Source organism: Phacochoerus africanus, chromosome 4, assembly GCF_016906955.1.
Source record: "Phacochoerus africanus isolate WHEZ1 chromosome 4, ROS_Pafr_v1, whole genome shotgun sequence".
Classification (NCBI taxonomy): Eukaryota; Metazoa; Chordata; class Mammalia; order Artiodactyla; family Suidae; genus Phacochoerus; species Phacochoerus africanus.
The window spans coordinates 60,748,043-60,768,939 of record NC_062547.1 but is presented as its reverse complement, the minus strand read 5'-3'; the positions used below and the strand labels follow the sequence as shown (position 1 = coordinate 60,768,939).

At 54.3% G+C, this 20,897-nt stretch overlaps 1 protein-coding gene across 1 annotated transcript; it reads right to left on the bottom strand.

The window, feature by feature from the left end:
• Window positions 1–9,295: 9,295 nt before the first annotated feature.
• Window positions 9,296–11,130, bottom strand: JUND (JunD proto-oncogene, AP-1 transcription factor subunit). Its single transcript, XM_047776548.1, has one exon. It carries the CDS (start codon window positions 10,991–10,993, stop codon window positions 9,944–9,946), a length of 1,050 nt encoding a protein of 349 aa, XP_047632504.1. The 5' UTR covers window positions 10,994–11,130; the 3' UTR covers window positions 9,296–9,943.
• Window positions 11,131–20,897: the final 9,767 nt, after the last annotated feature.

Here is a 20,897-nt window from a genome sequence, read left to right as displayed (position 1 = left end):
AGTTCCTGTTGTGGCTCAGTGGTAAAGAACCTGACTAGTATCCACGAGGTTGCAGGTTCAATCCCTGGCCCTGCTCAGAGGGTTAAGTCTCTGGCCTGGGAACCTCCATATGCCGCAGGTGTGGTCCTATAAAGACAGACAAAAAAAAAAAAAATGAAGACTGCCAAAAGGTTTTCCCCAGCCAAGCCTGCAAAGTTGGCTTTGAGAGGACATTCTGGATCCATGACTGGGGCAGGTTCACCAGGAATCTTTACACTTCCACCGCTGACCCTTCCTGCAATGTCTCATCAGCACCCTCTAGTGAGAAAAAATGAACATTACACTTACCTGAAAGACCATGAAAGGAACTCTTGTTTATTACAGAGCACTGTACATATTGAAAAGTGCATTTGGAACCAAGAGGCAATGGATTGGGGACTGACAGGCACATATTTAAAGTGCTGAAAGAACAAAGAAACCCACCAACCCATAATTCTGTATCCAGTGAAACTGTCCTTTGAGAATAACATTTTTAAGAAAACATTTTCAGATAAAAGAATTTGTCAACTGTACACCTGCATTATAAGAAATGCTAAAAAAAAAAAAGTTCTTCAAACTGAAGGAAAGAGACACTCAAGGGAAACAGATCTTTGGGGAGAAATGAAGAGAACATAAGAGATGATAAAGGAATTCCCATCATGGCTCAGCAGAAACAAATCTGACTGGTATCCATGAGGACACAGTTTCAATCCCTGGCCTCGCACAGTGGGTTAAGGATCTGGCATTGCCATGAGCTGTGGTGTAGGTCACAGACACAGCTTGGATCCCGTGTTGCTGTGGCTGTGACTTAGGCTGGCAGCACAGCTCCAATTCAATCCCTAGCCTGGGAACCTCCAAATGCTTCAGGTGCAGCCCTGAAAAGACAAAAAAAAAAAAAGAGAGAGAGAGATGATAAGGATTTGTATAAATAGGAAAGACTATTATTTCACTCTTTAAAAAAACATCTATGACTATATAAGTAAAGATGAAAACATTGTCTTGTTATGGGAGTTCCCTTTTGGCACATAGGATTAAGGATGCCGCATTGTCACTGCCACAGGGCTCTGGTCACTACTGTGACGCAGATTGGATCCCTGGCCTGGGAACTTCCACATGCCTCAGGCAAGGCTAAAAAAAAAAGCAACACATTGTCTTGTGGCATTTATAATTCATATGACAAATAGAGAATAAAGGACAACAGTGAGGGTAAATGGACTTCTACAGTTGGAAGATTTTTTACATTTTAGGTGAAGTAGAATAGTAAATCTAAGTCAATTGTGACTTAAGGATGGGTATTAAGAATTATAATTCCTTGAGCAGCCCCTAAAAAGGAAGAAAAAAGGCAGTAGTTAATTTAAAATGGAATTCTAAAAAAGATTCGAAGTTCCCATTGTGGCACAGTGGAAACGAATCCAACTGGAATCCATGAAGATTCGGGTTCGATCCCTGCCCTTGTTCAGTGGGTCAGGGATCCGGTGTTGCAGTGGCTGTGGTGTAGGCTGGCAGCTATGACTCGGATTTGACCGCTAGCCTGGGAACCTCCATATGCCACAGGTGCAGCCTTAAAAAAAAGAAAAAGAAAAAGATTCAAATAATCAAAGACAGAAGAGGGGGAATAAGGGGGATAAAACTCAGGGACCACAGAAAGAAAAATAGTGAAACAGTATATTTAAAGGCAATCACATAAATCATTGATATGATAATTGACTAAACATCTCAAGACAGAGATGATCTCAATCTATTTGTTTTCAAAGACCCATGCACCATCTCCTTGTGAAATGGACATTTTTTTTTTTTGCTTTTTGCCTTTTCTGGGGCCGCTCCTGTGGCATATAGAGGTTTCCAGGCTAGGGATCTAATTGGAGCTCTAGCTGCCAGCCTACATCAGAGCCACAGCAACACAGGATCAGAGCCATGTCTGTGACCTACACCACAGCTCACAGCAATATCAGATCCTTAACCCACTGAGCAAGGTCAGGGATCGAACCCACAACCTCATGGTTCCTAGTCAGATTCATTAACCACTGAGCCACGACAGGAACTCGAAAATGGACATTCTTGATTCACTTATGTGATAGGTCAGGGCAGGCGAGGCCCAGGCACAACGAGCATCAATGTGAACTGAGTTGTAACAGCAAACTGGCCTGAGGTCGGCTTCCCTGGAGGTAGGCAAAGTCCCTGTTCCCATGTCACAGAGAGGAATTTGAGGCCCAGAGAAGCCAATATACTATGTGTCTTATTTCTTGTTTTTTGTTGTTGTTGTTTTGTCTTGTTTTTTAGGGTTTTTTTTGTTTTGTTTTGTTTTTAGGGCCGCAACCCCAGCATATGCAAGTTCCCAGGCTAAGGGTCAAATTAGTGCTACGGCTGCCAGCCTGAGCCATAGCTGCAGCAACACAGGACCTGAGCTGCCTCTGCAACCTACACCACAGTGCACGGTGCCGGATCCTTAACTCACTGAGCAAGGCCAGAGATCAAACCCCCATCTTCACGGATTCTAGTTGGGTTCATTAACCGCTGAACCATGAAGGGAACTCCCTGTGTCTTACTACTTGATATAGTTTCCTCTTTGCTTCCCCCATTAGACTGTAAGCTGCCCACTGGGGAGTATCTTTTGTCTGCCTTCAAATCCCAGTGCCTAGAACAGTACACATAGTAGGGCTTCAATAGATGTTATGGATGGATGAGTGTGGCGCAGGCTTCAGAACTTGGAGATGGCAAACTCCAAGGCCTGAGGTTTCATCATTTGCATGGTTCAGTCCTTTTGATGAACTCCGTCAGAGTAATAAGAGAACAGGGAATTCCCTGGTGGTACAGCGGATTAAGGATCCAGCGTTGTCATTGCTGCGTCTCCAGTGGCTGCTGTGGTGTGGGTTTGATCCCTAGCCAGGGAAATTCTGCATGCCGCTGGCGGGACCAAAAAAAAAAAAAAAAGAAGAAGAAGAAGAAGGGGGCAAAGGGAGGATGGGGAGGGAAATGGGATTGTGGGGGAAAAGGTGCTATGGATATATAACCTGAGTGGCCAGCTATGCAATTTTTTTTTCTTTTTAGGGCTGCACTGTGGCATGTGGAAGTTCCCAGGCTAGAGGTCGAATCAGAGCTACAGCTGCTGGTCTACACCATAGCCACAGCCATGAGGGATCCGAGCCACTTCTGTGACCTACACCACAGCTCAGGGCAACGCCAGATCCCTAACCCAATGAGCAGGGCCAGAGATTGAAACTGCATCCTCATGGATATTAGTTGGGTTCCTTACTGCTGAGCCATAGTTTCCCTATGCGTCACATGAGCTAAGACCACTTTTCCAGGCTCCCAAGAAAATGTGCTACGCTCTCCAGGCTGGGCCCTCAAGGCAAACAAACCCACTGGGAGGCCTTTGGGGAGCCCCAGCTCCCCTGCTCTGACAGGTTGTGGAGCTGTTCTACCTCTCCGAGCAGCCTGGAGGGCCCAAGAGGATTCTGAGGGCACTGGGGGCCAGGGGAGAATGACCAGGTCTCCACATATCCCCCCGACCAAACCCACCACCAGCCTCACTCACCTGCCCTTGAAGCTGAACCCACCAGCCCAAACAGTTGGGGACTTGGTGCCAGGGTGGCTTTGTGACTCACAGCCAGGTTCCAGCCAATCCCCACCAGCTCCTGGGGGGAGGGGCTTCTAGAAGGCTTACAGTGGGGACGGGGGAGGGGCAGATCAGGGCTGAGGGCCATGGTGGTTGCTACAAACCGCCTGCCCATCCTGAGAGCAGAAAGTTAGGGCTCTGAGCCCAGAGGGGACCCCCACATCTCTCCCTTCCTGTGTCAGGAGATCTCAGTCTCTGATCCCTTGGGCACTTGCTGAGGACCTACTTGGTGCTAGGATTTGATGTGGGTCTAGGACACAAACAACTCAAACAATTTAAGGAACCAAAGAGGAGGTGGGACAGGCTGAGCCCTACAGAGAGAGAAAGAGTTGGCTCTGGGAGAGCTGTGGGAACGAACAGCATCCTGGCTGATGGACAGAGCATGTGCAAAGGTCTGAGGTCAGAACAGGCTGGGTGTGTTTAGGGAACACAGAGGAGGCTAATGCCTTTGGAGGCGAGGGAGAAGAGGGCATAGATGGGGGGACTGTAAGGCAGGGCTTCAGAGAAGAGGACAGGCATTTGGGTTTTGTTGAAAAGCTGAGGGGAAGCCAGTAGATGGTTTAAAACAAAGGAAGCGTATGGGAGTTCCCGTTGTGGTGCAGCAGAAACAAATCCAACCAGTATCCATGAGGATGTGGGGGTTTTTTTGTTTGTTGATTTTTTTTTTTTGGTCTTTTTTGTCTTTTCTAGGGCTGCTCCCAAGGTATATGGAGGTTCCCAGGCTAGGGGTCTAATCGGAGCTGTAGCCGCTGGCCTACGCCAGAGCCACAGCAATGTGGGATCCGAGCCTCATCTGTGACCTACACCACAGCTCACGACAACGTCAGATCCTTAGCCCACTGAGCAAGGCCAGGGACCGAACCTGCAACCTCATGGTTCCTAGTCAGATTCGTTAACCACTGCGCCACGACGGGAACTCCATGAGGATGTGGGTTTGATCCCTGGGCTCAATCAGTGGGTCAGGGATCCAGCATTGCCATGAGCTGTGGTGTAGGTCGAAGATGCAACTCGGATCCTACATTGCTGTGGCTGTGGTGTAGGCTGGCAGCTATAGATCCGATTCGACCCCTAGCCTGGAACCTCCATATGCCACAGGTGCAGCCCTAAAAAGCAAAGAAATAAAACAAAGGAGTTCCCATCGTGGCTCAGTGGAAATGAATCTGACTAGTATCCATAAGGACGCAGGTTCGATCCCTGGCCTCACTCAGTGGGTTGGGGATCCAGCATTGCTGTAAGCTGTGGTATAGGTCATAGACACGGCTCAGATCTGACATCACTGTGGCTGTGGCGTAGGCAGGCAGCTAAGCTCTGATTCAACCCCTAGCTTGGGGACCTTCAACCTTGCATGCAACCCTAAAAAGACAAAAAAATAAAAACCTTTACAATTTGTTTTTAAATAAAATAAAATAAAAAATAAAGCAAAGGAAGCATAGACTTCTGCACTCTGACTTATGCCCTAAAAGGCCCGGCACATCTGGCTCTGAGGATGGAGGCTCCTCAGGGTAGTGCTGTGCCTGAGGGCCCTTGGGATCCTCCCACTGCCTGGCCAAAGTGGGCGCTGACCCTGAGCCACAGTCTGGAAGGGGAAGTGAGGTCACCGTCCCCGGTCACCTCCTGGGCTGGGCCAAGGCCTGGTGTGAATCATTGCTGGCCAGGCCAGGGCTGACACACACTTTGGCCTCAGCTCGGCAGGGTCCCGCCAAAACCACACAGGCCTGGCCCAAAGGCCTCTGCCTGGCCTCCCTGGGAAGCCACTAGGAGGGGCGCTAGAGCAAGAGGCCAGTAGGGAAGCCGAGCCTCCCTCTGCAAAGATCTCCACACTGTGGGGTATGGCTTTGGGCAAAACCAGGGACACGGCAGCTGGACAGGACTGATTTCCTTTGTCTCAGCAGAGACCAGGACCAGTTCCCATCCATGCCCTAAGTGAGCCAAACATAAATCCAAAGCGATCACGGCAATAATAATGGAAGAACAGAGCACTGATAAAGCCCAGTAAGGTAGGCCCTGGTCCAGCTGGGGGTTGGTGTGGACCAGCTTCCAAAAAAGAAAGCGTCTGCAGCTGAGGTTGAGAGGTGGAGCTCGGACTTGGTGGCTGAGGGAAGAAAGGTATGGGGCTTATAGCTATGCAAAGGTCCGGAGGCCAGAGGGAAAGGAAATAAGAGTTTGGGTGGGGGAGGGGTCTGGAGAGAGACTCTGAACAGCGCAGGGCCAGTGCAATTAAGACCCTTTTTTCCAGAAAAGTTTAAGTAGAGGTCAGGTCTGTGGTTTCCAAAACGCCCTTTTTGTCACATGGTAGTGAAAGAGAGGGCCTCCACCTAGCCCTGAGGCAGGTAAGAGGCTTGGGTTTGACCCCTGCCCTGCCATTTAGCAAGCAGGTGACACAGTAAGATAACTTTTGGTCTTTGTCCACACAGCTCCTAAAACTTTCGTAACCTCTGGAGTGCTAAGTAATAAAATGAATAATGGCTGGTGGGGGGTGCTTAGATAGCTTTGAAATGGGAGTTGGTCTCCAAAAAGACCAAAGCATGATTAGAGGGTTGTAACTTTCGGCCTAATCTCCCAGACCTCCTGGCAGGGGAAAGAGGCTGGATATTGAGTTAATCACCAAATGCCAGGGATTTCCTCAATCCTGCCTAAGCATTGAGCACGTGGGGTGCTGGGAGGGTCAGATGCCCAGAGGTGGTTAAGAAATACAGGTGGCAGAGTTGCCACTGTGGCACAGTGGGTTGAGAATCTGTCTGTAGCAGCTCCAGTTGCTGAGGAGGCAAGGGTTTGATCCTAGGCTGGGTGCAGTGGATTAAGGATCAGGCATTGCTGCACCTGTGGTGTAGTTCACAGCAGGGGCTCAGATTCAGTCCCTGACCTGGAACTTCCTTATGCTATGCGTGTGCCAAGAAAGAGGGGAGGGGAGGGAAGGGAAAAGAGAGAGAGAGAGGAAGGGAGGGAGGAAGGAAGGAAGTCAGTCAGTCAGTCAATCTGGGACAGGCATCTAAACTGAGAGGGGGAGTTCCCGTCGTGGCGCAGTGGTTAACGAATCCGACTAGGAACCATGAGGTTGCGGGTTCGATCCCTGCCCTTGCTCAGTGGGTTAACGATCCGGCGTTGCCGTGAGCTGTGGTGTAGGTCGCAGACGCGGCTCGGATCCCTCGTTGCTGTGGCTCTGGCGTAGGCCGGAGGCTACAGCTCCAATTCGACCCCTAGCCTGGGAACCTCCATATGCCGAGGGAGCGGCCCTAGAAATGGCAAAAAGACCAAAAAAAACCAAAAAAACAAAAAACAAAAAACTGAGAGGGGAGTTCCTGTGGCGCAGCAGAAATGAATCCGACTAGGAACCATGAGGTTGCTGGTTCCATCCCTGGCCTCGCTCAGTGGGTTAAGGATCCAGTGTTGCTGTGAGCTGTGGTGTAGGTTGTAGACACAGCTCGCTTCCCACGTTGCTGTGGCTATGGCATAGGCCTGCAGCTACAGCTCTGATTGGACCCCTAGCCTGAGAACCTCCATATGCCACAGGTGCGGCCCTAAATAGCAAAAATAAATAAATAAATAAAGTGAGAGGCTTGGAGTTTCCACCGTGGCTCAGCAGGTTAAGAACCCAACTAGTATCCTTGAAGATATGGGTTCAATCCCTGGCCTCAGCCAGTGGGTTCAGATTCCAGCATTGCCGAAAGCTGCAGCATAGTTTGCAAATGTAGCTCAGATATGGCGTGGCTGTGGCGTAGACCACCACTACAGCTCCAATTCGACCCCTGGCCTAGGAACTTCCATATGCCACAGGTGCAGCCCTCAAAAAAATAAAAAATAATAAAGTGAGACAGTCTTTGGAGCTCCCTGGTGGCTCATGAGGTTAAGGATCCAACTGTCACCACTGTGGGTCTGGTTACTGCTGTGGTCCCTGGCCCAGGAACTTCCACATGCTGAAGGTGTGGCCAAAACATTCAAAAATGAAGTGGGAAAGTCTTCTAGGATTGAACCTTTCACCTGTGTGGTCTGTGCTAACAGTGTCGAACTGAACTGTAGGATACCCTTGGTTTCTGTAGTTGGAAGGTTGGTTGGTGTGGGGGAAAAAAATCCCACATGTGCGGCATCAGAAGTGCTGCGAGTAAAAACATTTCAGGAGGTATCATGAAAGCTCCCTGGGCCTCCCCTTCTCTATAGATTTATAGATTGGGAGCTGCACAGGAAGCACCTTGCCCGAGCACTAATTTCATTCATTCATTGTTGTTCATCCCCTGAGCACTTCCAACTTCTGACCTGAAACATGTTACCTGGACATGTGAAACACATACTTTTCACAGCACAGGAGCTAAAGGCCAGAGTGGGATGGAGACTTGACTGAGGTTACAGTGGCAAACTGGCACCCAAGCAGGGACTCGTCTCCTGAGTGACGCTGAAAAGTGACACTCTGCCCCCCTCAGACATGGTTCTTGGTCTCCTCTGTGTCAACACCCTCCCATCTCAGCATCAGCTTCCCTCTCACTCCAAACCCGACTCCTGAAACATCTGCCTGAAGGTGGTACCAAGGAGAGGTCACATGGCTAAAAGCCAAACCCTAAAGCAGCTCTTGGAGCTTTGAAAAGTAGCAGCCAGAACTTGCAGCTGGTGAGGGCTCAATCTTCCAATGGCTGAGGGACTGTGGTCACAAGGTGTTCCTTCTCTGCACCAAAGTTTCCTCATCTGTAAAACAGGTGAGATTTGCCCACCTTCTCTAACAGAGCTAAGCTAGTTCAAAGCTCGCTTGCCCTGTGTCCTTAGCCACCAATGCTCATGTCCCTCCAGGCCCTAAGTGAGGCAGAAGACCAAGGTCCAGGGTCTTTTGCCCCCACAACAGCAAAGGCCAGAGCAGGAGGGGAAAATGGTAGTCTGGCAGTCAAGGCTCTGGAGGTGAGAAACCCAAGATCCAAATGTCCCTGTGCAGTCTACCAAAAAGGCTGTAAGACTCAAGCCAAGTCACTCTGAACCTGTTTCTTCAAAATGGGTGAATAAGATGTTGGGAGAGGGATGTTTCAGAGAGTACTTGAAAAAGCCTGGATTCCATGTCAGTGCCCTAACAAGAAGGTCCCATGAAACCTAACTACATCTCCAGTTCTGGAGGCAGACCGCCTAGGTCAGATCCTACCTATGCCAACCTTTCTTCCAGTCCTGAGACTCAGGTCTCCCATGCAACAAACCATACTACAAGCTCACACTGAGCACCACCTGTAAGCCAAGAACAGCTCTGTAAACTATTTCAATCCTCACAAATTTCTAGGACATGTTTACAACTGTTCTGTCCATTTTACAGACAGGTAAACACAAGCCGAGAAAGTTTCTATCTTTTCCTTTCTGCCTCCGGCTGGACCTGCTCCCCTTCCCTCCCGCATTCCCTCCTCCGAAAAGGGGAGGCAAAGGTCTGGGACAATCGCGGGCTAGCTAGTCCAAACATTGGCAGGAAACCCCAAAGTCCCCCGCCCACCCGGATAGGAGTCGGCCCCGCGCCCAGAGGCGCCTAGATGGCGCTCTCTGCGCGCCAGATGTGCAGTACCTTCCCGGACGCCGACTCCCTCCTTCTCCGAGCAGGGGCGGAAGGAGGCGGCAAAGGAGGCAAGAGGGGAAGGGGAGCCGGTCAGGCCCCGCCCAGCCCGTCAGGCCCCTGCGGGGGAAGAAGGAGGCGGAGAGCCGAGCTGGCGCAACGAGACTTTACTGAAAACAGAACACCGGGCGAACCAAGGATTACAAACAGGAATGTGGACTGGTAGCAAAACAAAACAAAAAAATCAGAAAAAAGGCGAGAGGAGGGGGTGTCGGAGGGATAGGAGGGGGGAGCGAGAGCAAGAAAAGGGGTGTTTTTTTTTTCTTCTTCCCATTTCTTTAAAAAACCAACACAAGAAAACACACACACACACAACCAACGTTTGTTCCCGAGTAGAAACATAAATAGGGCAGAATCGAACACTCTGTTCTTCTCTCTTCCAAAGTCCAAAAAAAAAAAAGTAAAAGAAAAGGAAACGCAGGGCTTGAGGCTGCGCCCCCTTCGGCGGCGATGTGTACAAAGGGGCAGCCAGGACGCGCGGGTTTGTGCAACACCGGGTGGCCGCGCGCCGAGGACAGAGGCAGCGCGAGGGCAGGGGAAAAGGAGGGGGGTCATGCGCTCGCCCCCCCAGGAGCAGGGGGTCCAGCTTGTCGAGTCTGAGGCGCCCTCTCCGAGTCCTAGCACCCTCGGGGGGGGGGGTCCCCGGGGCCGCGCCCTCTCCAAGTCCCGGGAGCCCACGCCCCCCCCCCAGCGAACCCGCCTCTCTGGAAGGGGGCCGCGCATGCGCCCCGCGCGCGGGCTCAGTACGCCGGCACCTGGTGCTGGGGCAGCAGCTGGCAGCCGCTGTTGACGTGGCTGAGGACCTTCTGCTTGAGTTGCGCCACCTGCTCGCGCAGCAGGCTCGCCGTGGACGCCAGCTCCGTGTTCTGGCTCTTGAGCGTCTTCACTTTCTCCTCGAGGCGCGAGATACGCTCCAGCTTGCGCTTGCGGCACTTGGAGGCAGCGATGCGGTTGCGCAGCCGCTTGCGCTCCGCCTTAATGCGCTCCTGAGTGTCCATGTCGATGGGCGACAGCGGCGGGCTCTCGCCGAAGCTCGGCACGTCGGGCACCGTCTGCGGCTCATCCTTGAGTGCGGCCAGGCGTGGCGGCCCCAGCGCGCCTGGGGGCGGCGGCGGCGGCGGCGGCGGAAAGGGCACGGGTTCAGCGGCGAAGGCGACCGTCGCAGCTCCCCCCGAACCCCCAGTCCCGCCCGCGTAGCTGCTCAGGTTCGCGTAGACGGGCGCCTCGGGCGTGGCCGCCGCTGGGGCCAGCTCGCTGGGAGGTGCGGCGCCTGCAGCCGTGCCTGAGGGTCCTCCGGCGGCGGCGGCAGCGGAGGCCGCGCCCGCGCCCAGCTGGTTTTGCTTGTGCAAGTCCTCCAGGGCCTTGACGAAGCCCTCGGCGAACTCCTGCTCCTCGCTTGCCGCCACCTTGGGGTAGAGAAACTGCGTGCTCGTCGGCGTGGTGGTGACCAGCCCGTTGGACTGGATGATGAGACGTTCGAGCTCGGGCGAAGCGAGCTTGAGCAGCCCCAGGTCGGGCGAAGGGAGCAGGCTGTCGGGGGGCGCCGCACCCTGGGCGCCGTCGGTGCGCAGGGGGGCCGGGGGCGGTGCGGCCGCGGGCTTGAGCGCCGCTGCCACCTGCTCGCTCAAGCTCAGCGTCAACGCGTCCTTCTTCATCATGCTGCCGGCGGCTGCCGTCGGGGGCGCCCCGGGGAACAGGCGACCCGGGGACGCGAAGCTGCCACCGCCGCCACTGCCACTGCCGCCGCCCAGGCCGCTCAGCGCCTCATCGCCGTAGAAGGGTGTTTCCATCCTCCGCCTCCCCCGCCGCGCCGGCCCGGGGGGGGGGAGTGGCCGCGGCCGCCCGGGGGGCCCTCGCCCCCCCGTCCGCTCGGCCCTGCGCCCGCCCAGGCCGCGGCCGCTGCGCCCAGCCCTCTGCTGGCGGCGGCTCCCGAGTCGCGCAACGCGCGCGCCCCCTTATAGCCTCGGCCGGGTACGATGAGCTCACTGTCCCTGCTCGCCATTGGACGCGGGTGACGTCGCTCATTTGCATGGAGGGGCGGGGCCAAGCCACTGACGGCCTCTTCAACCCCCACCGACTGCAGTCGTCCAGGTGACGCGCGGTAAACGGCACAACAGCGCGCTGCCTTGTGGGTTGACGTCATGGGGGCGGGCCGCGCGTCGGCCCGGTCACTCCGCCCCAGGAGCCAGAGTAAGACCCAGGCCCCCAGCACCGCCTCTCGCCAAGGCACGTCCCGGGTGGCGTGATGGGCCCGGCCACCAGGCGCCCGCCAGCCCGAAGCCCCGCCCCGCGTCCGCGCGTGGGGCCCCGGGCGGGCGGGGGCGGTGCTGGCTCCGGGGACAGGAGGGGGATGGGGCCCCGGATGGATAAATAACTCCCTGGCGCCTCCAGCTCCACTACGCCGGCTGGGCTTCCCTTAGCGCGCCTGTAGCTACGCTCCGTGGAGTTGAAGACCTGAGGGAGCTGAAGCCGGTGGCTCGCCAGGGTGTGGGTCTAGTCTGTCCACCTCACCTCCACCCCCAGCCCAGTCCCAAGTGGTGTGTTTGCTTCAGAAAGGCCGGGAAGCGGAGAGGAGGCCAGAAGTTGCTGGAACCTTTTTGATCTCAATACTTTTCACTGGGTGGGGACTGAATCGTGGAGTCTGACTTCCTGACTTTACAGATGGGAAATTGAGGCTCGGCGAGGTGGAGTGACCTGTCTCCGGGACCAGGCCTGAGCTCTTATACATCTGGCAGAACCCTGGCGTCCATGACCCTGGACAGCCCCCTACCTGGGTCACACTCCTCACCCCCCAACCCTTGGCCCTTGGCTCCCGGACTGAGCTATTAAGGCAGGAATCCCAGTCCGTATTTATTACCATGATTGTCAGGTCAGGCTTAATTGGCCTCGAAAAGGCTGGCTGGGAACGGAATGTTAGGGAGGTGGGAGAGACTCTTCCCACCTTGGGACTTCTGGGTCTGACCTACAGTCCCTGCATACAACCCCTCCATTGTTCCTACCACACTGAGGATGGAGCCTAGTCCATCGGGAGGGGGCCCCACACCTTTCTTGTGGTGTCCTCTAACCTTTCACCCTCACCTTCTTTGAGCTTTGTCTTCCCAATTCATTGCTACCTCGGGGCCTTGACAGGTGCTGTGCCCTCAGCCTGATGCTGCCTTCCCCCAGTGCCAACACTTGTCCTTAGGCCCCTCACACTCACCTTGTTTCCATTATATCCTGGCAACCATCCACAATGATGGGATGGACCATAAGTCCCTGGAGGGCAGGGACCTTGTCTAGCTCAAGCTAGCTGGGTACCCAGCTTTCTGCATGGGGCCAAAGACAGCGTTAAGAAAAAAACACTCTCTGGTGGGGTTGCTGTGGCAGTCTCTGGCCTCAGTCTGATTGCCTTTGGACATGAGCACTTGCTCTTCTAGGTCCCTTCCTCACCTAGCCTTGCCCCTAACTGGGCTGTGGAGCAAGAAGGCCATGAGGGAAGTTGTCACAGGAGCCAGAAGCCAAGCCTGGCTGGCAGAGGGTCAGAGTATGGGTGTGTGTGTACAAACACACAAATGTCTGTTTGTGCCTTTGTGTGTTCGTGTGTGGGTCACTATACCCAAATGTGTTCATACATGGGAGTGGATGTCTGTGTGCCTGGGTGGATCTGTGCATGTGGATCTGTGTTAACGTGTATGTATATATGTACATACACATGTATTCATGCATGTATATACATATACATACACATCTGTATGTATGTGTCAGTGTGTCCAGGCATGTGGGTCTCTTTCTTCTCCTGTCCCAGCCTGGGCAAAGGGACACCTGATGGGAGGGAATACAGCCTCCAGCCTGTAGCCAGCCCAGTACTGGGTTCCTCCCTCTGGGCCTGTGCAGTGGGCCAAATTGAAGGAGATGGGACCATGATTCTCCCCAAGGCAAAAGGGTGAGTGGGCGGCCTAGGAAGGCCCTACTCTGACCTGGGGCTTTGACTTTGACAGGTAGGCAAGTGGTCAGGAATGCTTTGGGCTGGGCCAACCTGATTTGAGAGGCTGACCAGCAGACAAGCTTTGGTAAATGGAGGCACAGGAAAGCCAAGGCATGTTACCTCTCTGAGTGTGTTTATTGCTTATGAAAATGGAACAAATAATCCCATCTACTTCATGGAGTATTGTGACTTTTATTGGAAGGATCTGAACAAAAAGTAAAGGCTCAGTAAATGTTTTCTGTAATTGTTTTGCTTTATTATCATTTGGCCAAACTTTTTGGGGGGCCACACCTCGGGCATTTGGAAGTTCTCAGGCTAGGGGTCAAATCAGAGCTGCAGCTGCCAGCTTACGTCATAGCCACAGCAACGCAGGATTCCAGCCATGTTTGCAACCTACACCACAGCTCATGGCAATGCCAGATTTTTAACCCACTGAGCAGAGCCAGGGATCAAACCTGCATCCTCATGGATATTTGGGTTCATTACTGCTGAGCCACAATAAGAACTCCCTTATTTGCCCAAATTTAACTGGGGTTCTTTGGTCTGGAGTTCCCTTGGCCTGGAGTGCCCTTCCTTAGCTTCCTGGCAAACTCCTACTCATCCTTCAAAACCCGCTTCCAATGTTTCCTCTTGCAACAGTCTTCCTTAACCATGCCTCCAAGACTCCCCTAGACTCCCACCATCTGGCTGAGCCCTGGCCACTATCTGTGCAGTTCCATCTGCCCCAGGCAGGGGAAGGAGAGTCCTTGGGGCTGGGTAGAGAGGACCTGCTTGGCCTCTAAGTGTTGGGAGCTGCCCTTTCCATCCTCTGCCATCCCTACTCTCCAAGTTCTACCCCCTCAGGCTTCTCTGCTGTGTACTTGCTAATCCCTGTGACCCAATGCTCTTCCCCATCCTCCCCTTCCTCCCTTTGGTACTCTCAAGTCCTGCTTCTCCATTTGGACTAGCCCTGACCCCACAGAACTGGATGGCAGCCTTGTCCAGCTCAGTCCTCCCAGACTGGGGGCTCCCCTGGCAGATCAAGGGGGCCCCAAATCCATCAACCAGTCCCATGCAGTGAACTGGGAATCGCTCCCATTCATTCATCCATTCCACATAAATAGATTGAGGACCTACTGTGAACCTAGTGATGGGGACACACAGGATTGTCACAAACTCCTGCCCTTTTTCAGCACACAGTCTGAAGGAGGAACCTGGTAAACACAGCTTCAAGGAGAATGAATGGTATTTCTTTCATGAAGGATGAAGCTGGAAGGAAGAGGGACTGTTTTAGAGTTGGGTAAGCTGGGACAGGCACCCAGGTGGTGATGTGGGCAATGGCTTCCAGTGAGAACAGCAAGTGCAGAGGCCACATTGATCTGATCAAGGATAGAGAGGTGAGTGGGGCTGGATTCACCAAGCTGGGGGAGCCAGAAGAAGAGAAGGAAGGCAAGGGTGGCAGTGGAGATGCCTTTGCTGAAACTTAGGTGGTTTTTGTTTCAAGGGCAGTGGGAGGGGCATATGGGACTAAGGGAAGAGATGGTGACAGGGCTAAGTCTGGACTCTTATTTTCACCTTTATTCTCCCTGCAGCTTTCTAAGTACATGGACATTATCCCACTTCCCAGAGTGTTATCCAGAGAGTGCGTACAAAGGGTCCTGGATCACACAGCTTAGGCCTGGAAAGAACTCCACTTTCCAAACGAGAAGCTAAACTTGAGGCCCCTTCCTGGTGTTGGGGTCTCCCTGGCTCTGGCCTCTCCCCAGCACAAAGAGATTTGCTTTCTAGTTTCAAGCAACCTGCAGTTCAATTTAATGTTTGGTCTTTAACTGAAGACCCAGAGATGTAAAATCTGCTTAATAAAATGGAAAGCCCCAAAGAACAAAGAGTTAAGCAGAAAAGAGTGAGGTGGTGAGACGAAGGGAGTTCTGGGGGCAGAGGATTTTGCTAAGGATGTCTGGAGGGACTCAGGAGGCCAAGGGGCCAGGTGGGGAATTGCGGGGGGGGGGGGACTTTCCCTGGTGGCAGGACCCCATGGGGTGGCCCAGGGGGCAGCGGTGTGTGGAAGGCACCAACCTCCGGCTGGGGGCACTTCTGGCCCCGGCGCATTCCTCAGGATCAGGTTACCCTGGCAGGCAGCAGCCGTCCCTCCCCCCCCACTCCCCTCCCTTCCCCTCCTTCCCCACTTCCTCCCACTGCCTGGAGCAGGAACCGCAGTCACGTCCAGTGCAGGTGTTTGTCCAGCAGCTGGGAAGGGACCCAACCCTGTCCTCTGGCTCTTTCTAGTCTCATGAGGCCATTTTATAGACAAGAAAACTGATGCACCCTTCAACATCAGACACCTGGCAGAGCCTGCTTTATGACTCTGTGGCCCTGTTGACTGTTCCCAGGGCTTGTGGTGTCTCCTATAGTTCCTGAAGAACTGCAAGGTACAATTTTTTTTTTTTTTTAGGGCTGCACCTGAGGCATATGAAAGTTCCCAGGCTAGGGATCGAATCAGACCTGCAGCTGCCAGCTTAATGCCACAGCCACAGCAATACAGGATCCAAGCTGTGTCTGTGACCTATACCACAGCTCATAGCAACACCGGATCCTTAACCCACTGAGAGGGGCCAGGGATTGAACCCGCATTCTCATGGATTCTAGTCAGGTTCATAACCCACTGAGCTACAATGGGAACTCCAATATTTGTTGATTGACCATCCTGAGTGAGCCCAGAAGGGCTATGGGGCAAGAAGTATACAATTCTCATGCCACCCCCATCCTCCAGGAGGAGCAGGACCCCTGCACACACATATCCAGTGTACACAATATATACTTGGTGTATACCCGGGCCCAGTCAGCCCCTCTCACAGGAGAACTTTGGGGAACCAGAAGATTTGGGGGTCAGAAAGTAGTGAGTTCAATTTCACTAGACCAACTACAGAAGTTGATTTGTTTTTCTTTTGCTTGTGGCCAACCTCAAGCATTATTATTCATCCATTCTACTACTCACTGTTGAACACCTACTGTATGCCCAGGCCTGTGTGCTAGTGAAGATTTGGGGCCATCTCTCCTCACCTCTGAGCTGACAAGACTCTCATGGGGGATGGGAAACCACCACAGGAATACAGAAGCCAGCTTTAGGTCAATGTCATAATTTTTCCTTTAAGTCGACCGATCCCTTTTCTGTTTTTACTTCAATAAATATTTGAAAAGGGAAGCTTCGAGTCACCACCAGGAATGGAAAACCAAGTTTCTCTTGCCATAAATAGAAGGAAACTGAAAAAACGATGAAACGAGAGCAAAACCCAGGCATTCCCTCCTCAGGGATACTCAGGGCCAGGCCTGGACCGCTAATGTTCCAGTGTCCAGAAACCATTAAAGTCAGGGAAGCCCCAAGCCAAGAAGAGTGGGGCATGTGGGCCCAGAGGGCAGGAGGGGACACATGGACCCACACAGCTTTCCTGTCCCCAAGGGGAGGGCCCCAGCACACAGTAGGAGCTCATTAATGTTCCCAGCCTTGGTGATGAGTACCTACAATGTGTGGGTTTTGCCTGTATCAGCCAGATTCCTCCCAAGGACCTTTGATGCACTGACCCATTTTGGGGTACAGATGGAGGCAGTGGTGGTGGCAGACAATGGCCTCTCTGGGGAGGCTTCAGGTTGGTTAAGTGGAAGTTCCCACTTCCTCCTGAAGACCTTGGGACTGTCCCCACCCACGGTCCTGGTCCTGTGGGCCCCTGGCATCCTTCCCAGGCTGCCTGGGTGGGATTGGGGAAGGGGGATGGTGAACCAATGGATACATTTATAATGAAATGAATGAAGATGATTTAGTGAAGTAATAATCAGATGCCTCTGTGCTGCCACAATGGAAGCCCATTCTTGACGTTGTTCCTTAAAAGCCCCAGAGCAGCACCGCAAAGAGGGACAACTGTCCCCATTTTTCGCATGAATAAACTGAGGTTCCAAGCAAAGAATGGCTCTGATCTTTGGAGGGTAGGCTGGAATCCAGGTGAATCTCTACAGGCAGACGTGGGGGGTGGCGGTGTGTGAGCCAGGCTGGTGAAAAGGACAAGGGGCTGGACCTTGGGCCTGTGGGAGCCTTGTGAGCAGGTACCTGATTGGCATCCCTACAGGATCCCGGCCCCTACACCGGAGTAGATCGAATGGGGGCGAGGTGGCAGCGGAGGGAGCAGGGAGGCGGTGGCAGAGGGGCCCCCAGAGTGGGGAGGAGGCAGAGTCCGAGTTGGTTAGGAAGGAGCACCAAGGAAGGAGCAGTTTTGGGGGGCTCTCTACATGTGTGGTATAAATTAACGCCAGTTCTGCCCATCCTGGGCGTATGGGCGAGGAGACCCCGACTCCGAGGAACCCAGGGCCGCTCCTCAGAACTCGCAGCGAGTCATTGCCCACCCTCCTCCGCCCCTCCTCCTCCGCCCCCGCCGCCGCCGCTCCCAGGGAGGAAGTGGTGAGGATGCGGGGGAGGGCCCCCCATTCTCACTTCCCCTGGGGCAGGGCGGGGCCCGCAGGGTCCCCTCCCCTGCCGCAGGAATGGCGGGGCATAGGGGTGGGGGTCTGGGAGCCGCAGTACCTAGGGCCCGGCCAGGTTTGGAGGGGCCCCTCTGGGTGACCTGTAAGTTTTCTAGGCTTCGACGGTTCTCATCTTCTCAGCGAATTGCTGGGTTGAGAGGACCCCGCCCGGGCCTGACAAGCGCCCCCCCCCACCCCCCGCCACCGCCCTGGGGCGGGGAGACCCAGGCGGACAAGGACACGCCCAGCCCTGGAGGGGTCAGGGCCAGGACGCTGGGAGGGGTGTCGCAGTAAACACGGACTTGGATGGGGAGGGAGGCGCATTCCAGGCGCAGGCAAAGGCCCTAGAGGCTAGTCGGGGCCTCCCGTCTCGCCTGGTAGCCAGGCCTGCCCAGGACTTGTCTCACGTAGATCCCCACAGCCTGGCCCCTTCTCTGGCCGGGGTTGAGGAAAGAGAGGTAATTGGGGGTCTCGGCGCGGCCAGGGGCTGCGCAAGAGTTAACCCCGCGCAGCGGTCGGACCCAGTGGCGACGGGGGCGGGTGGCGTCAGCGCCGACGTCAAGGCGAGGCGGAGCGGGTTAGACGCCCGATGCCCCGGCCGCCCGATACCCTGGCCGGCCCCCCACGTCGCGTGGGAGACCGTGGGCGTAGTGGTGGGGAGGGTCCGCCCTACAGTTTCCCCGACGCTGCGCAAAGAGATGGAGAAACTGAGGCACCAAGAGGGGCGTGGCTTAACTGGGACAACCCAGCGCCTGTGGGGTCCAGGTCCCCGCTCGTCGGCCCGGGTCCCACAGGTCACCCTCTCGCACGCCGAGACCGCCCGCAGGGTTGCCTGGCTGGGACGAACTGGTATTTTGTTCTCCAGCACGCAGACAAAACCGCATAAATAGTCTCGGAGTTAGTCGCCACATCTACCTGGGCCTCAGTTTGCCCTCGGGACAATGGGGAGCGAGCTGACATTTACTGTGGGCGCAGAGCTCGGCCTTCGGGAGGGGTTGGGTGGGGATTCCCACCCCCGAGGGGAACCGAGAGCCCTGAGAGACGAGCTGGGGACACTAGCCAGGCGGGATTCGAATCCCCGGTGGGCTCCTGACCCCCCGGTTGGCTCCCGCCCCCGCTTACCTCCGGCCCCCTCTAGGCCCTCTCCCTGCATTTCTTCTCCCTTCCACTTCTCCCCCGCCTCGCCTCTTCCCTCAATTCCTCTTCCCACCCCCATCCTCTCCCTTGCTTCGCCCTTCAGCCTCCCTCCCTTCCCAGCTCCCCTCTCATCCCCGCTCCCCCCTCCCCCGCTGCCTTCCTCGCCCCCACCCTCGCCGGTCGAGACCGCCCCGCGGGGCCGCTAATTAAATACAGGGCTTGGGGGGAGGGGGACGGCGCGCGATTAACTCCTTCCCTGCCGGGCCCTGAAATGCTGTTGCTGCTGGAGAGGAGGAATGTCCGCTGCCTAACTACCCTCAGCCCAGGACTTCAGGCTGCAAGACAAGCCCATTTGATGAATGGGTAGCTCAAGGCCAACGGGCCGGCCCCGAGGTTCTGAGCAAGACTGGATTCCTCAGGGTCTCCTAATGGGGGGGCTGGAGCGTAGAAATAATGGGAGGAAAATGGGAATTATAGGGACTGCGAGATAAGTAAAGGGAGAAAGGCAGAGATGGAAGGGGGGAGAGCAGGAGCTGGAGGATGGAGCGAGACCGAGACCAGAGAGAAAGGAGGTGGGAAGAGAAACCAGCTGGAGAAGGCAGAAGACACAGAAAGAGGCACATGATTGTTTTACTTTTTTTTTTTGGTCTTTTTAGGACCACATTCAGGGCATGTGGAGGTTCCCAGGGTAGGGGTCGAATCAGTGCTGTAGCTGCCGGCCTGTGTCAGAGCCACGGCCACAGCAAGGAGGGATCCGAGCTGCCGTCTGTGATGGACACCACAGCTCAGGGTAACACCAGATCCTTAACCCACTGAGTGAGACTAGGGATTGAGCCTGCATCCTCATGGATACTAGTCCGGTTCCTTAACCACTGAGCCACAACTGGAACTCCACACAATTGTTTTTAAATCAAGCCACATTTTTCATTGGGATCCAGGGCCCTTGGCTGCGGACTGAAGCCAATCTTCAATCTCATTGGCATGAAGAGAAAGTCACCCTATAAATCTGTACAAGGGAAACTGAGTGACTGTCTCCTAGAGCAGCACAGTTGGGGCTAGTGAGGACATGGTGACCCTAGGGACAATCAGTATATATAGTGGTAAGAGATTCACAGGCCACCTCAGGGCCTGGCGCCCCAATTGTCCTGGAGGCCCTGATGCTGGTTCCTGGCCCTGGCCTGGCTCATCCACTGCTCATTGATCTTTGACAGGGCTTTATGGCCTGAACTGAGGGTCAGCCCTGTCCAGGAAACTGTGGGTCACTCGAAGCCCCCACATTGCCCCTGCGCACTGGATCAGGAGGAGAGGACCCAGACACTGGCATTTTACTGCTTGGCTCCCTCTTTTGTTGGCACCCTGGCTGTTGCCATTGTTGAGTGGGGGTAAACTGAGGCTCTGAGAGGAGCCCTCATTCTTGCTGTGGGAATAACAGAAAAAAAAATTGGCAATATAGTATCTGGCAGTGACAAGGGTTATGAAGAAATCTCAGTGGGAAGAGGGAAATGAGTACACAGGGCCCATGACACCTGCAGACAAAGGGGGCACTATGAGGCTGCACCAGAGAAAGATGTTTCTGAAAGTTGGATTAGCACATGCAAAGGCCCTGAGGTAGGAATGCAAGGTTTACTTTTTTTTTCTTTTTATGGCTGCACCTGCTGCATATGAAACCAAGCCACACCTGCAACCTACACTGCAGCTTGCAGCAATGCCAAATTCTTTTTTTTTTCTTTTGTCTTTTTAGGGCCACACCGGCAGCATATGGAGTTTCCCAGGCTAGGAGTGGAATCGGAGCTGTAACTGCCAGCATATGCCACAGCCACAACAATGCCAGATCGGAGCCGCATCTGTGACCTACACCACAGCTCATGGCAATGCTGGATCCTTAACCCACTGAGCAAGGCCAGGGATCAAACCCGCACCCTCGTGGATCCTAGTCGGGTTTGTTAACCACTGAGCCACAATGGGAACTCCGCAATGCTAAATGCTTAACCCATTAAGCAAGGCCAGAGGTTGAACCCGAATCCAACAGAGACAACATCAGGTCCTTAACCCAATGAGCCACAACAGGAACTCCAGGATACAAGGTGCATTGGAATAAAGTCAAG

Excerpts from the sequence above, each read along its gene's own strand:
- JUND (XM_047776548.1), bottom strand. The coding sequence starts at position 10,993 with ATGGAAACACCCTTCTACGGCGATGAGGCGCTGAGCGGCCTGGGCGGC.